The 15,851-nt window shown below is 36.0% G+C and overlaps 1 protein-coding gene and 1 long non-coding RNA gene across 2 annotated transcripts; both read left to right on the top strand.

The window, feature by feature from the left end:
• The first annotated feature begins 344 nt into the window (after positions 1–344).
• LOC112189144 lies at positions 345–2,753 on the top strand. The gene is made up of 5 exons (XM_024328418.2): positions 345–491; positions 690–1,544; positions 1,634–1,687; positions 1,809–1,993; positions 2,371–2,753. Exons 2-5 carry the CDS (start codon positions 797–799, stop codon positions 2,458–2,460), a joined length of 1,077 nt encoding a protein of 358 aa, XP_024184186.1. The 5' UTR covers positions 345–491; positions 690–796; the 3' UTR covers positions 2,461–2,753.
• Positions 2,754–13,986: 11,233 nt separating this feature from the next.
• On the top strand, positions 13,987–15,337 carry LOC121051543. The gene is made up of 3 exons (XR_005806059.1): positions 13,987–14,028; positions 14,199–14,301; positions 14,768–15,337. It is a non-coding gene; the product is annotated as an uncharacterized LOC121051543 (long non-coding RNA).
• Positions 15,338–15,851: the final 514 nt, after the last annotated feature.

The raw sequence follows: 15,851 nt of genomic DNA, 5'->3' as shown, positions 1-15,851 counted from the left end.
GGGTAGGTGACAAAACTAATGAGAATTATCAGACATATCATGTTTTATTCTTCTCCCTTATATATATTCAATATCAAAGACCCTACAAGACAACTAATTATTATAGAAAACAGAATCCAATATAAGGTATGCATAAAAACTCTACCAAAGCAAAATGGAAAGTATTTTAAAAAAAATACAAAATACAATTTTTTTTTAAAATGTCAATACGTGTTATATTCGCGTTTACGGCAAATTATTACCATAGGGAGAGAGTAAAAGTAAAATACTTAAGTGTATTAGTGGGCCCCATTTTTGTTGGGTTGGGTCTTTGGCTACGTTTTCAAATTTGTTCGGGCGCGGTCAAGGTCAGAATCACAAGACTCCCGCCTCAACAAAATTTTGATTTTCAGATTCTGATTTCTCTCTCTCTCTCTCTCTCTCTCTCTCTCTCTCGCCTCACCTTTCTTCAAATCCAGATCCTCTCTGAGATTCCCTTCCCAAACACAAAGGTCAGTCTCTCTAATGAACCCATGTATATTCTCAAGGATTTTCTAATTTTCCTTCTTTATTGCTTCGGTTTAATTGCATATCTACCGTTAAATCTGTACTTAGATTCTTAATTTTTTGAAGTTTCTGACTTTGGGTTTTGTAATTGACTGATTTTTGATTCTGGGTTTTTCATTTTACTGCATAATTCGTTGTTTTAGGTGAACGGGAGAGGTGGGTGTTGAGGGTTTCGAGATTTTGAAGTTGAAAATCTAAGTGGGTTGAGAAGATTTCTTTGTTTTTCGTTTTTGGGGAAGTGAATTTCATTATGAGCAACGATAATTCAGCAGATGGGTCTTGCAAAACCCGTTCGGCTCTTGGTGATTTGACCAATCGGCCCCTCAAAAGGGGGTTTTTGAAGATTTCTGCAGATTCTGAACCGAAATCTGGAGATGGGTATGGGGGAAATGTGGGTTGTAGAGATGGGGTTTCGCGTAAATTGGCAAAGCAAGTGTCTTTGGGGGATGAGAATATGGTTCGAGAGAAATTGGGGGAAGATTGTAACCCTAAAGGTTTATCTTCGCCAAAGGGGATGCCAGATTCTGTGATTTCACCCACTTGCAGTGCAGGGGATTCGACGAATGACAACAATGCATCTGTTGTTGTGCTTGATGATGACATTGGGGAAAAGTCCAATGACAGTGTTATGGAAGTTGGTGATGCGTCGAGGGATAATTGCTTGTCGGTAGCTTCAATGTCCACATGCTCAGAGCTGTGCAAGAATGGCTGCTGTGATGGCGGTGGGAAATGTCAATATGAGAAACCGGGACAGACCTCTGATGATGCTCAGAGCACTCCTACATGTGAAGGATTAGGCAATGTTGTTCCCAGGAATGATGAAAGGGATCCTGCTGTTGGCAAAGTGGGTGCGACTAAATATGGCTCTACCGAGTGGTCTAAGATGCCTACCTCACTGGGTTCTTCAATGGCAAGATGCACAACTGTTAATAGTGCTGCTGATTTGAATGCAGGCGATGACTTGCTCAATGATTGCTCTTGTTCATTTTGCTTGCAAGGTATTACAACTCCTCATTATCTGACTTGTGATGTAGAAGTTCAAATATAGACTAACATGAGTTTGGTTGTTTCGAAATGTGATAATCAGCTGCTCACATTCTGTCAGACCTCCAATACCAGGATATAAAGGGTCGAATTTCTGGTAAGTTTTTGCAGAATGTGTAAAATTTTACTAGGGAGCATCTTAAAGTTGTTTTTGGACATTTGTATATTCTGATATATTTTGTTGTTCATTTGTGTTTTGTTTTAACACCTTTCCATAGCTTTAAAGAAAAGTCAAAAAGAAGCGGGCATATTGGTTCAGAAAAGTTTTAGGGGAAAGGAGATTGATCCTAAGGGACCACGGTACGCAAACAAAACATCAAAACTTGAATCTGATCTCTCAAGTCAGTGGAGATCACTCTTTCTTCACATGGAGGATATCTTTGTAAATGAAGGCAACCACCTTGTGAGTGTCGCCACCTTGTTGTTTCATTTATTATAAACTTATCTATGTTTGAGCACTTTTCATGCTCTCCAATGTTTCAATTTTTATGAAAATGATCCAAACTCTTTTGCTCCACAAACCAAATTAAATGATATAGTCTGTTGAAGTTTCCCAACCTATTACGAGCCATAAGGCAGTCCCCATTTATATGTGACTAATTCATTTGATGGTTTGCTGGCTCTTTGTTGTTGCTCTAGCCTGTTTTAGTGGAATCTTATAGTTAGCCTAAGTTTGTCAGATCTTTAATTCAGATTGTGATCTTTTGCTCTTTCTGTCGAGTGGTGACATCTTTCTTTTGGGGTCTTATTCTGATAAATATTCTTGATTCTGCTTGGCAGCACGACAAATTTGTCACGCTAAAAGATTTGAGAGACAACTGCAAGATGGAACTGGAAACAGCTGTTGGAGTGCCCTCAGAGAGACTGTAGTGCGTTTCTGATGATTGTGCTATTGTAAGATTTTTGTTAGTTTCTGCCTACATGGGGTGCATCTACGCACGGTGTATTCTTGTATTGTTGTTTTAGAGAGTACTATGTTCTTCACCAGTTTTCTTAATAAGCTGTAATCTTTCAGAAGATTTGTGTATTATCATTCTGACCAAATTGTTGCATGGAAATAATCTCCCTACATTGAAGAATGATAAGTTTACCTTTTATATACTCTCATTCCTGGTGGTAAACTGTGCCTCTCCTCATGTGACTCAGCATTTTCATTTCAATAAGCTTTTAGATGGATCTTATAAGTGTGGTTGTAAAATTTTGTTATGTAATAGGATTCCAGTTTTATCAATTGTAGCTTTTTCTTGATCATGTTTATATAGAATCTAGTCTGTTGTTTGAAGTCCCACTTCATATTGCAGGCCACACAACGTGGTTGAAGAAAATTACCATCCTTGTGACATTAGAATTGTGTATCCTGGCTCTTTGTAATGCTTACCTAATGTATGTGACTGTGTGTCATAGCTAATGTCACTGTCTCCTTATCCTCAGCTTAGCTAAGTCTATAGGATATCTCCCTTCTGTAATCTCACTTCGATCATGGATTGAAATCTTTTCACTATCAGTTAAATGTTGGCTTTTTTCTTTTGGGGTCTTTATGTGATTTAAGAGGCAGTAATGTGCAATCTGATGTTTGCCTTATTGTAAGATTGTTGTTGCTTCAGATTGTGCTTGCTTGTGCATGTGCGCAACTGCACAAGTATATTTTGTGTTGTTTCGAGGATTATAGTGTTCTCGCCAGTTTCCTTAATAAGCTGCTAACTTTCAATTTGTGTATTCTCACTTCGATCATGTATTGCAGGGACATAATCTCCCTTCTGTAATCTCACTTCAACCATAGATTGAGATCTTTTCACTATCAGCTAAATGTTGGCTTTTTTCTTTTGGGGTCTTATTGTGATTTAAGAGGCAGTAATGTGCAATCTGATGCTTGCCTTATTGTAAGATTGTTGTTGCTTCAGATTGTGCTTACTTGTGCATGTGAGCAACTGCACAAGTGTATTCTTGTGTGGTTCGAGGATTATATAGGTTCTGACCATTTTTCTTAATAAGCTGCTACCTTTCAGTGAATTTGTGTACTCTCACTTCGATCATGTATTGTAGGGACATAATCTCCCTTCTGTTAAGGATAACTTTGCCTTCAATCTACTTTCCTTGTCAGTTTTGCTCCTGTGGTGAGTTGCTTATATACAGTATAGAGCATTTGTGGACTCACTCTGTGTTTTGGCTTTCCTTGCATTCCCATGGTCACTTGCCCTGTATTTCTATAACCTTTCCAACCCAATGTGGCAATGACCTTCTCTCTCCTAAACCCTCTGGTTTTCTCTCTCTAAACCACGTTTTTCTTCCTTAACTAATCACCCCCCATCCTCGTCAACTTCAGAGATGCCTTAATTTAAAACACTAATATTAATTCAAAGCCTTCATTTTAAAAATCATTATACACGTAAAGTTTAATAAAAAAGAAGTGTTTTTAGAAGTAAAAGAAATTAAGTTCTATTCCTTTGGTTGATAGGAATATAAAAGAAAATTTACCGTGTTTACCTATTCCTCTGGAGAGTAGGAAAGGGTATGCGCCAAAAACCATAGAAACCGCCCACTAACCCTAAAAGGAATTAGGAAGATATGCCCTCGAATCGTGCCTCCAAAGAGTCTGCCTCCACCCATCTACAGATGTTCCACCACAGCTGTTGCTCGACCTCTTATGCTTGGTATCAAATTCTGTCTCTAGAAAAGTTCTGCACGCGCATGAGGGGGCAACCACGTCCTCATTGCTCAACAGTGGAGTGGCAAAAGTTTATTCCTCCAACAGGGGAATCTGTGTGAGTAAACTCGCTCTTGTGTTCGATGCACTTAAAATTTTGATGGGGAAACCTGTACAAGAGGACGAGGGATATATAGAAGAGGATATTGATGCCGCAGCACACACATTCAAGTGTCTTATTCATGCTTGCATCGATCAACTATAGTTGAAATGCTGTGTTTTATAGTTCAAAGCTTACTTGGTTATCACCGCACAAATGCTCCTGCTCTCAGCATGGACCTTGCATTTGAAATTGTTTCAACAATGTTTGATAAATTAGGGGCATACGCTTCTTAATTCATGAGGGGCACGCTGGAGAACTTGGCAGACATGCACAAGTTGCCTGATGAAGACTTCCCGTTTAGGAAGCAGGCCACTCTTCTTCTAGGATCGCTTGTCGAGGAGAAATGTGGGCTAAATGATGTTAATATTACTGCTGTCCTGCCTCAAGGACAACTCAGGGAACTGCTTGCAGATTCTAGGGGACTTAAAGGCATATCAAGGTTGGAACTTTCTCATCGAAAATGGAAGATGGGGTTAAATATTGAGCCCTTTCTAGGAAGGGACTGGTCAGAGGAGATGAGGGCTGAGGAAGCTACAATTACAGCCATATCTGGTGCAGCGCAAATGACAAAGATTCAAAGAAGATTAAACTCGATAACCAGGCTTCCTTAACTTCTTAAAGACAGCTGCTCATGATGAGATCTTTTTAATTTACACAAATTTACAGTAGTATGTACAGACTATTATTATTCTTAACAATCTCCTTTGTAGACCAAAGCCATAATTGTTGGATCATCTTTGTTGGTTTGCTTTTCATTATCAATTGTCTTATATGACCATTTAACCCTAATCCTACGCCTTACTCCATTGTTTTCGGAATTCTAGTTCTCTCAATGCTGTGCAGCTAGCTTTGCACAGTGCACAGTACTGAGTATATAGTATACATTGCTGAAGTTGGCTGCTATGACAAACTAATTCAACATCCAGATGTCCCTGTTCAAAGAAACTAAGTTTTAGTTTTCTACGAATGAAAAGAATAGTGAAATGAACATATGAACCTTGAACTTTACTGATTGTAGTGTCATCACATATACACATGTGCACCGACACTTTTATGAATGATTATGGCTTCCTTGGTTATTATTTCTTAGTCCAAAGCGGTACAATACTATGGCCTTACTAACTGAATAGTCTGCTTTTCTGCCACACTTTCTTCCACTAATCTGAAAATAACACTCTTAGTCAAACATTATAATATTATCTCGACTCTAAACATACAGTGCCTTACATTTTAGGACACCCTGGTGTTTTGCAGAGCCACACTACTCAAGTTTGTTTCAGGAGAAGGGTGGTTCTATGCCGTACGCCCTTCATGCTTATAAAGCAGATGAGGCAAAACCCACAGAGTCAGCCGTTAATCTGCCCTGATGATGACATGTAACAGCCCCTTTAAAGTTAACAACAGCCAATATGTATACTACCACCTTTGACTTTGAAATAACATTATGGAATGCTTCATTAGTTTACTAACTTCTAGTTTAATCGCATTATTTTCACTTCAAAAACGATAATATTATTGGTTATCCACTAAGGTTTGAAATTAGGTTTAATTCTTCAGTACTGAAGACTTTTTTTTTTTTTTTTTTACTCAGCAATGAATGCAGGATTACATGATATTTAAAGCATCAGTGTACTGTTGGACTGAGCAAAAAGTCATGAACAATCATATTTAGGAGAAGGTTGTGGGGGGAGAGGAAGAGATTCTTAATTAGAAATTCTTTCACATAAGTATTCTATGCTATATGTCTTTATATATTTTGTATTACAAATTTGCTTCAACAATGTTTCACTAAATAGCACAATACACCCCTTCTAATACCGTAGGCCCTTATATTCTTGACTAATGAAATATATGTGCAAAGACAGATTACATCTTGTCATGTCCATTACCATGTATGAACATTGAACTTCACCATTACTAATTTCACACTCTTCTACTCCTTTATTCACGCAGCTTCAGAGTAACCGTAATTATAGAAGATGAATTTGATGAATGCACCGCTGTCATTATGGGAAAACAAGCTGAAGAGCGGTCTGGAACAACTTGCAAAGATTTAATCATCAAGATAAACTACAAAGATCTAAAGGTGCTGCCACCAGAAATCCTGCAAGAAGAAGGACAAATTAAATTGCTGAAACTGAAACAGGGAACTTCACAAAAATTCATTGTGAAGTGAGTATTCCAAGACACTCAACCATTCACTCCAACACAGCAAAGACGTCCTTCAAGCTCGACACCTGACCAGGTCTCATTAGCAAAGATAAGAAACCTTGACTCCATTAGCAAGCAACTGTTCAGATCAACCCCTAACAAAAATCCAAAGAGGTAACTTTCTATACTCACAACCTTTACATAAAAGTTGTGTATTTCCTAACTGTTTTTTTTTTTTTATAGAAGTTCTTTTGTTTTGATTTCAATGAAAATGACTAATTCACATGCACAAAAAAGGCAATGACATAATCTCTATGTTTGATCACTTATCAGAACATACTTTTCCTCAAACAGAAGTTTGATCAATATAGCCTTATCAAACAAAAGAAACCAGGCTGTAACTAAATCCTTCCCTATGACTCTATACTAATGAAGACTGCAAGGAATTCATAAATCACAAGGCTTGTACTTCTAGGTTTCAAGAAGAGATGGAACTACTGCACTGTGAAAAGTATTGTGCCGAAATGAAAAAGATGAAATAGATGGTTACTTTTTTTACGGCTGCTAACAGCAGCATCCATCTATTATTCTGCACAAGAGATGTTAGATAAAATATTATTAAAATAATATTATTATCATCCATTCAATATTATTACAAACCACACACCCTTCTATTATTTTAATAATATTTTATCTAACATCTCTTTTCACTTCCTAAAATGCCCTTGAGTAAGATTGGAGAGCATGAAAAATGCTCAAACATTGGTAAATTTATAATAAATCAAATAACAAGGTGGTCACACTCACAAGGTTGGATCATTTAGTTTGGATCGTTTTCATATATGCAATTGGACCTTGAGCATTTTAACCTACCCTACGCTAACAAAGTAAAAGATCCAATACATCTTACTTGAGGTCAAGGCTCTATGTCCCCCTCGAGATATGTTCTAAATTCTAATGCAATAAATCAGGCGTGGGGATGAGCCTCCCAGTTCTGCTAGGTTCCAAACCCCTTTTCAAAAAAAAAAAAAACACATATCTATAGCACTTAGTTTAGTTTTTCCTCATTAATCATGAAAGATTGACTATTTTGTTTGTATTGATTATGAATCCTTTATTGGTTGTTATGAGAAAAGAAATAGAGTATTGTGAAGGAGATTGAACAAGAATAATCAAATCCCTCAATTTTGTTTATAAAATATATCATATGAAGTTGTAAGCTCTTGAATCCTTAGTTCAAAAAGATAATTCAATCAAATGTCTCAACCTTAGTTGTTAATTCCTCTTGCCCATGAAATAATCCAATTATATTGAAGCATAAAATACCGAAACTTTCACCCTAAATCATCCGTATGAATTAGATCTGACACGTGAAAGAGGGATTTTCTAAATCCTTCATTCTTCTCTCTATATATGATTCTGCAAGTTTCAATTGATTGAAAAAGACGGGGAAGAAGAAAGTTCAAACAACAGATAAAGTAGATGAGATCATGAGAAGAGAGGATAAGTCTCAATGGGAATTGTGGGAAAGAAAGAGAGAGAGATCAAAAGAGAGGAGAAGAGTTTGTGGATCTATGTGCATAAAAGTTAAAAAAAAAATCACTTTCTCTAATTGCAGGACAGGTTGTTTTCAGGAAACAATGAAAACGTCAAAAAGTCATTTCCCATATTTATTCATAGTTCTTGAATTGTTTCCTAAAATTCATTTTCTTTGTTTTTCAAATTTAATGCACCGAACGCAAATTACATAAGTTTTTGAATTTATAAAACAAAAAACAGTATCGCAAAATGATACCGAACGAGCCCTTAAAATCTAGAATTGCTGAAATTATCTTAGAAGTTAGAGGTTTAGATTAATTGTCTAAAGAAATTAATAATTTATTCTATCAAACAGCGTATTAATAATAAAAAAAGTATAGAAGAACTAAAATCAACTCCAGTCGAGTTGGTTGGGGTGTTTTTTGACTTAATATTGGAGGAGAGGTTCGAATCCTAACTGTGTCAAGTTTTTCTATGTTATTTTGTTTGAGGATTCGCGAATATTCCCTAAAATTTCGGAGATATCGCAGATTGTTCGAAAATATTGCGAAGTTCCAAAAATATAGCACGAAACATTGTTGGAAGTCATCCAAAATTTTGGAGCCTCAAAAAAACGAAAATTTCACCTAAATATCAGCGAAATTATCGATTTTTTAGTCAAGGCCAATTATTGTTAACCCAAAAAACAGCACAGCTGTAACTCAAAAACCACAATGCTTCATTGATTAGAATCTGACATTATGGAAGTAGTAAACCTTTAGTATTAAAGCAAGAGTTACTTCACTTCTCCTTCCACATCTCCATTTCAGCTTTCACCTCTGTTTTCATATTCACCTCTTCACTTCTCCTTCCATTTCAGCTTTCATCTCAGTTTTCAGTTTTCACATTTACGTTTGATTTCACATCATGCCTTTCTCTTTTTCTGATAGCCAAAGGTTGATTCTCCTTCTTGAAGTTTCTGAGATGAAAGGCATCCACAAACACCTCCCAGTGAGCACTTGCTAGGAGTTGGTCAGATCGTCATCTGACCTACTAAATCAACCTCTCCTGCAATGTCTGTGAGAGTCATCCCAAGCCTTTCTCCTTCACCCCATCCGATGGAGACTTGGACATTGAGTGCCCCATTAGTGATGAAGGGAATCGTCCAAATGTGGGAAAGCTCCGAATTTTAAGGAGAGGAGAGGAAGCTGTCAAGCCAGGAGAGCTGAAGAAAGCTCTCCTGGAAGTGGAGCTCACTGGAGAGTTCGCCTTGGGCGTGGGCGGATGAGACCGATCTTCCACCTTGGTTGACTTGCTGGCAGCTGTAGGCGACGATATCCACCCGATTGTGGGAAAACATTATGGAGGTTATGAGGTGGCATCTCTACCCGCAGAAGAGTTCTGCATTGCAAGGATTGACTGCCGCTGGACCATGGCGGATGGAACTACGAGCCGACCTATGAACTCTTTGGCTTGCCCGCCCACGGCAACAGCTACGCCTGGAGGCCAGTGGCGTTTCACTGAATCGTAGTTGTCGCCGACTTATAGTTCCATTCCGCCTTGGTCCAGCGACAATCGATCTTTGCAATCGAGAAGTCTTCTGCGGGTAGAGATCCCACCTCATAACCTCCATGAGGTTTTCCGTGAGAGAAGGATGACGAGGGAAAGCAACTACATCTGATCCAAACATGTATGCATCCATAAGAACGCAATGTTTTATGAATCATTAAATATGAACGCAACATTAAATATGAATCATTAATTGCAATTAGAATTCTGAATTCAAACATGTATGCATCCATAAGAAGTTACAAACACACGAAACATGTAGCATATAATCTCGACCATTGTACATAGCCTTTACCACTTCAATTTCTACCCTAAAACGATTAGGTGAATTAGAACACAAATTTGGCTTTATTAACCTGCAGATTAATATCATTGTTCAACCAAAATCATATGCTTAAAGATATAAAAGAATGGCACAAAATCAGATTGTAGAGATATCATAAACAACTTAAGAACATGAAGAAAAGAATCTGAAAATTACTAATATAAACTCGTTCTCAACAAAAATCCACTCCAATAACAAAGTTCATAATCAAAATATGAAATTCAATACTAAAGAGTACGAAAACAGTAATAAGGGCCATGGATTACACTTTTTGATCTTCAAGGAAGCTTGGAGAACGTCAAGAGAATATAGGGCTAGGCCTTCAAGAACATGAACAGCCTTGGAGAAGTCCTAAGGCTCTTCACGACAAGAGATTTTTCTGAATTTTGGAGAGGGTTTTGGAGAGAAGAGAGTTAGGCTAATTTTGCATGAAGAAGTGATGATTTTGAAGTCAAGAATTGCTGCTATTTATAGTGGAATCCTCTTCTCTTGTGATGCAATCATGGCCATTCATCTAGAGGTGATTTCTCCTCCAAATTTCCTTGATTTTCTCCTGACAGAGTCTTGATTTTTTTTATCTCTTCTCCGTTAATATATTTCCTGGATGTCTCTAGAGTTAATCATGCAATGCTCATCTTTCCCTTGAATAGTGACCAGATACATCCCTGAGATCCTTTGAATTGCACTAATTTCTTCTTCGGTTCTTCCAAGAATTGTGCACACAATGAACTCCAATCATCAAGAAAAATCAGAAATTAATTAGTGTCTATAATTAATAGAAAATAAGATAATTAGGAATAAATATTGACTATAAACACTCCCTTTTATCTCCATGAAATAAGAAGAATTTGTGTGAATGAAAACTCCTTGAATTCCTCCTAATTTATGCAAGTCTTCTTATCCTTCAAGTTTCCTTGATTTCATCACTCAAGAGTTTTCAGTGGGATGGACTCCTAAATTCTCTCTTTAAAACAAGAAAATCAGAAATAGGAAAGTTCAAAGGAAGAAAGTTCCCTAAAACAAAATAGGAAATATTTCCTAAAATGAAAGAGGAAAGTTCCTAAAATGACTTATCCTTCATTTATACTCATTTATGTTCTTTTTCGCCTCTTTTTTCCATATCCGTTCTTGAAGTACCTAAAAACAAAAACTATGTTAGAGTTAGTAATTTTTAGAGAATAACTTAGCCAAATGAGGGAAAATACATATTAAAAATGTCACACTTTGCACTCCTATCAAATTCCCCCACACTTAGGTTTTGCTAGTCTCTTAGGAAAATCAAAACGAAAGAGTCAACCAAAACAAACAAGTCACTACTAGACTCTACACAAGTGACACACAAAGACTATATTGCCCTTAACATTTGTCTCATAAATCCTTACTCTCATGGCATCAAAATTAGCACTTAATCAAGAATCAATATTTAGATATTCGAGAGTTAATTGAAGCATATAATCCACATACAAATAAGTAGGACTTGGTTGTAATAATGGTGATGAGTGGTGCTCAGCATGTTTCAAACTAATATGATTCATATCCTCACAAGGTATATCCACTCTTTTTTCACTCAGATGAAGGCAATGCTTAAAAGCTTATAATCACTCAATTATATGTGAGAGAAAATATTTTGAAGCAATCAAATAACTCACATATATAAGAAAAGAAAAGCACTTTGTGAATATAATTTTTCAAGCTCTCATGAAATATATCAACTACTTGCACAAATGGACCCAAGCCATAGGTTTAACTCTTATAACTCATCTCCACAGATCAAAGGTTATCTCATCTTAAGGATAAAAAAGGTCTTATCACTACAACAGAAAGTCTTTTTAGTGACTAAGTTTTTTGTGAGGAATTTAGTTTCCTCAATAAATGACACATTTTACGAGGAATATTTCAGTTCCTCACTAAATGCTATTAAGTTTTCTACGAGGAATATATTTTCCACACTATATATCACTTTCTACGACGAATATTTCAGTTCATCACTAAAGGTGACCATAAGTTGGTCTCCCGAAACGTCATGTTATTAGCGAGGAAATATGAGACTTAGGTGACGAATTGTTTCATCATGAAAACAGCATTCAGCGAAGAAATAACGATTTGTCGTTATTGTTTTGGCAGAAAACTATGTAAGACCCACCAAATTCAAGGGCGACAAAACTAGTTTTCCTCATTAAAAGTTTGTGTTCTACGAGGAATCATTTCCTAGTCAAATGCAGCAATTAGCGAGGAAATAACGCTTTCCTCATTATTAGTTTGGCGGAAAATTGTATAAAACCCGCTAAATTCAATGGCGAAAAAACTATAGTTTCCTCGCAAAAAGTCTATATTCTACGAGGAACCATTTCCTCGTCAAAAGAAACAATTAGTGAGGAAATAATGATTTCGTCGTTATTAATTTGGCGGAAAATTGTGTAAGACCCGCCAAATTTAACGGCGACAAAACTATAGTTTTCTCGCAAAAAGTCTATGTTCTACGAGGAACCATTTCTTTGTCAAAAGAAACAATTAACGAGGAAATAATGATATCATGGTTATTAGTTTTGGCGGAAAATTTAGTAAGACCCACCAAATTTAATGACTACGAATTTGAGCAGTCGTTGCTAACAGTATCATTTAAGCGATGAATGATTTCCTCACCCCTGATACATTTAGCGAGGATCTATTTATTTAGTCATTCTAGGTTTTGCAGGGGAAAAATTTGTGGTATTAAAAACGAAAAGAGTGGGCATATATTTTTTTAAACTTACCTTGCACACAATACTCAAATAGAAAATGTAAGTTTCAATTAAAGAAAAAGGATGCAAAAAAAAAAAGAATAAAAAAAACGAAAAAAAAAAGGCCTGGTTAATTCACAAAAGGGACTCGAACCCTAGATAGCCACAGGCCCACAACAATACCCAATTGCTTAACCAACTCCCCTGAAATTTTTATGTTGCATTTGTAGGACCTTTTTTTATTTTATATGAGTACTTGACTAATTACAGGAACAGAGACTTGTTGCTACTACGTTACCCGAACCACCTCAAGGACCCTACTAATAATAAATAGGAAAATTTGAGATGAAGAAATAGATTGACCTGCGATAAATAAATATTTAAATAATATTATACTACAAGTAAGTTTAATAATGAACCACATGTGCTACGTGTTCGTATTTGTTGTAATCAGTTTTTTTTTTCCTATTTAAGTGTGAAACGTGCTAGATGATATATTTGATTTCACACTCATTATTCACATATATGAGCATTATTCATATTTTTGCTTTTAAAAATATGATTGAATATCATGAACTTCTCTAAAATCATAAGGCGTGTCTGTAGGAATGATTTCATAGTTACTAAACAAGTTAATAAACATTGATGGTCCTTCAGGATACTAATTTGGTATGTTAGTTTGTAAACATTAGTATGAATGACTTATTTTCACTCTCCAGTTTTCTACAATTGCATGAGCTTCACTCTACTTTGTTTCTCTCCTACATAACTCATTACATGACCTATATTGTATGTATGTGGATAAATTGTTGTTCAATAATGGAATTATGGAAGTCTTCCTTTTTGCAATTTTAGGGACCACACATGGAACTCACTATAAAATAGAATTCTGACGATGTAACCACTAATTTGAGAGATTATACGTTGGACATATTATGCAATACATACTTGACGATGCAAATTATGTTTAATTTAAGTATTTAGTTATAAATTATAAAAAGAAACATTGAATCATTAAGCTATATGTTTGTGAATAGACACTTTATACCCTAAACCCCAAACCCCAAACCTTAATTCTATTTTTTTTTATTTTTATAAACGGCATAGTCGAGGATTAGAGAAAAATAAAAAGAACTTCTTTAAGCGGGATATTTGGGTTTTAATTGATCAAAGGCGGGGAGAAAAGAAAAGGCGCTAATCCAAAGGAAAAATAAACGAAGATAAAAAACCTAATCTTTAGATAGAGTTCTATCTTTTTCACACTATTCCATCTTTGACGGCATTCTCCTATTGAAGCTCCGTCTTTGGCTCCCTCTCTGAATCTACCATATTTGAAGCTCTCATATCTGTAAGTAGGATTAGATTCATCTGTCTTCCTCCCTGAATCTCATTCTTGTATAGCTTGATTAATCAAGGTCTTTTTATTTTTTGCTAAATCTAAATGTGAGTTGTCGTGGTTTATATATTTGGTTTTATTTCAATTAAATGCACCCCAATTGAAGATCAATAGTTACACAGATTGAAGGGCAACTATTCAAGATCAATAGTTACACAGATGGGTATGCCTTCGCCTCTTAACACAGACTTGCCATGAATGAGAAGAAGACAAGAAGCGTGAGAGGTATAGTTTCTTATTGTTACCGTCCGTGGTTGCATTAAATAGAATGGTCCAAGGTTGTTCCCCTTTAGTTACTGGGCTATCTCATCGTTGTGTGTTACAGAAAATGTATTAATCTGATCACATCAATTACTTGAGAGTATATTGTGGTGACCTTAATTGTAAGGCTGCAAACAGTTATCTTGACCGGAGAATCCAACTCCTTTTCTAGTTCATCAGATGGGCTATGCAATGAATGGGTCTAAATTGTTTGCAGCTAGAAGATTTCTGTTCAATAATACGTTGTGGCACTGTGGATACGTTTTATGAAAGGGCAACGTTTTAGAGGCCTAAAAAAGCTTTCTATCTCCCCCATGTTTTTGTCCAATATTATTGTCCATGTTAAAATTGCATAGTGTTTGAGAGAAAACAACAGTTACATACTAGTGTTAAATTAACAAAGATTGTTCTGATTTTCTTGTGAGTCCAGGTCAAGGAGTTGTTGATTCAAGCTTTTCTCTAGCTGCACCACCAATTGCTCTGTTATTCTGGGTTTCAATTGGGTTTGTGCTACCATATTTTAGTTCCATGATTCAAGTTGGGTCTCAACTTTCACAAGGTCAGTTCGTATTCTCACTCTCTAATTTGGTGCCTGCATTTTTGGATTTCTGATTTTGGTGTGGTTTGGGTGATTTGGTATTTTGGTGGGTTAATTCTCAGTTACTAATGATAATTGGGCTATGGTATTCTTCTTCATGAATGACAGAGATTGTGCAAAGGGAAATGCAGGACAATTTTCCTTAGATATGGTAAGTCCAATGCTTATTCTCATATTGACTATTTTGTTATCTTTCTTTAGCATCATATCGTGTCCTTTTTAACATGTCAGGAGGTCTCTTTTCTCCTTTTCAATACCTAAGCAGTGGAAACTCTGTTGCCTACCTTCAAATCTGCTAAATATGCATAGTGTATGAAGTGAATTATATTTGAACCCTGAACCTCCTTATTTATCAAATTTACAGATACAGTATTTGTTAAGAGTCTATGAGACAAGGATGGAACTTTTGAGAGCTATAATTGTTGGAGCTGGGTACTGTTTTGTCATCGCTAGCTGCTGCTAGTGTTTTTTGCTTTTTGTTTTTTACTTCTTGTTTTCAGAAGTTTATGTTGCCTCTTTGTATAATGAAGTTGCTTAAAGTATATTTTGTTGCATTCTCCTTAACATTAAATCATATTTCTTTATCTTTTTCATTTGCAGAGTGGTGCTTGGTGGTAAAAATTCAGAAGTGCAGCACTGTAGCATCTCTCAAATAGTTAGGGTTCTTCACATATGGTTTCTTTTAGTGCTATCTCTGTTAGCTAGGTGTTCTTTTGAAGATTATTCATTACAAATGTTCAAGTGTAATGGAGACCAAAATTAAAAGGCTTGGAAAGCCTATTTGTTTTTTTTATTCGCAGATTTATATTTTCTTTTCGATGTTCAATGTATTAGCTGTCTGTCAACATTTTCACTAATATATATGAGGTTTAGCGACCAAAAACCTGAAAGCTATTTATAACGACGAAAATATTTT

Source organism: Rosa chinensis, chromosome 2 (genome assembly GCF_002994745.2).
Source record: "Rosa chinensis cultivar Old Blush chromosome 2, RchiOBHm-V2, whole genome shotgun sequence".
NCBI classification, from domain to species: Eukaryota; Viridiplantae; Streptophyta; class Magnoliopsida; order Rosales; family Rosaceae; genus Rosa; species Rosa chinensis.
This window is presented reverse-complemented; position numbering and strand designations above follow the sequence as displayed.

Bases quoted from the DNA above. Each gene is read 5' to 3' on its own strand.
- LOC112189144 (XM_024328418.2), top strand. From the start codon at position 797: ATGAGCAACGATAATTCAGCAGATGGGTCTTGCAAAACCCGTTCGGCT. The intron at 1,688-1,808 runs GTAAGTTTTTGC...ACCTTTCCATAG, and splicing joins TATAAAGGGTCGAATTTCTG to CTTTAAAGAAAAGTCAAAAA. The intron at 1,994-2,370 runs GTGAGTGTCGCC...TCTGCTTGGCAG, and splicing joins TAAATGAAGGCAACCACCTT to CACGACAAATTTGTCACGCT.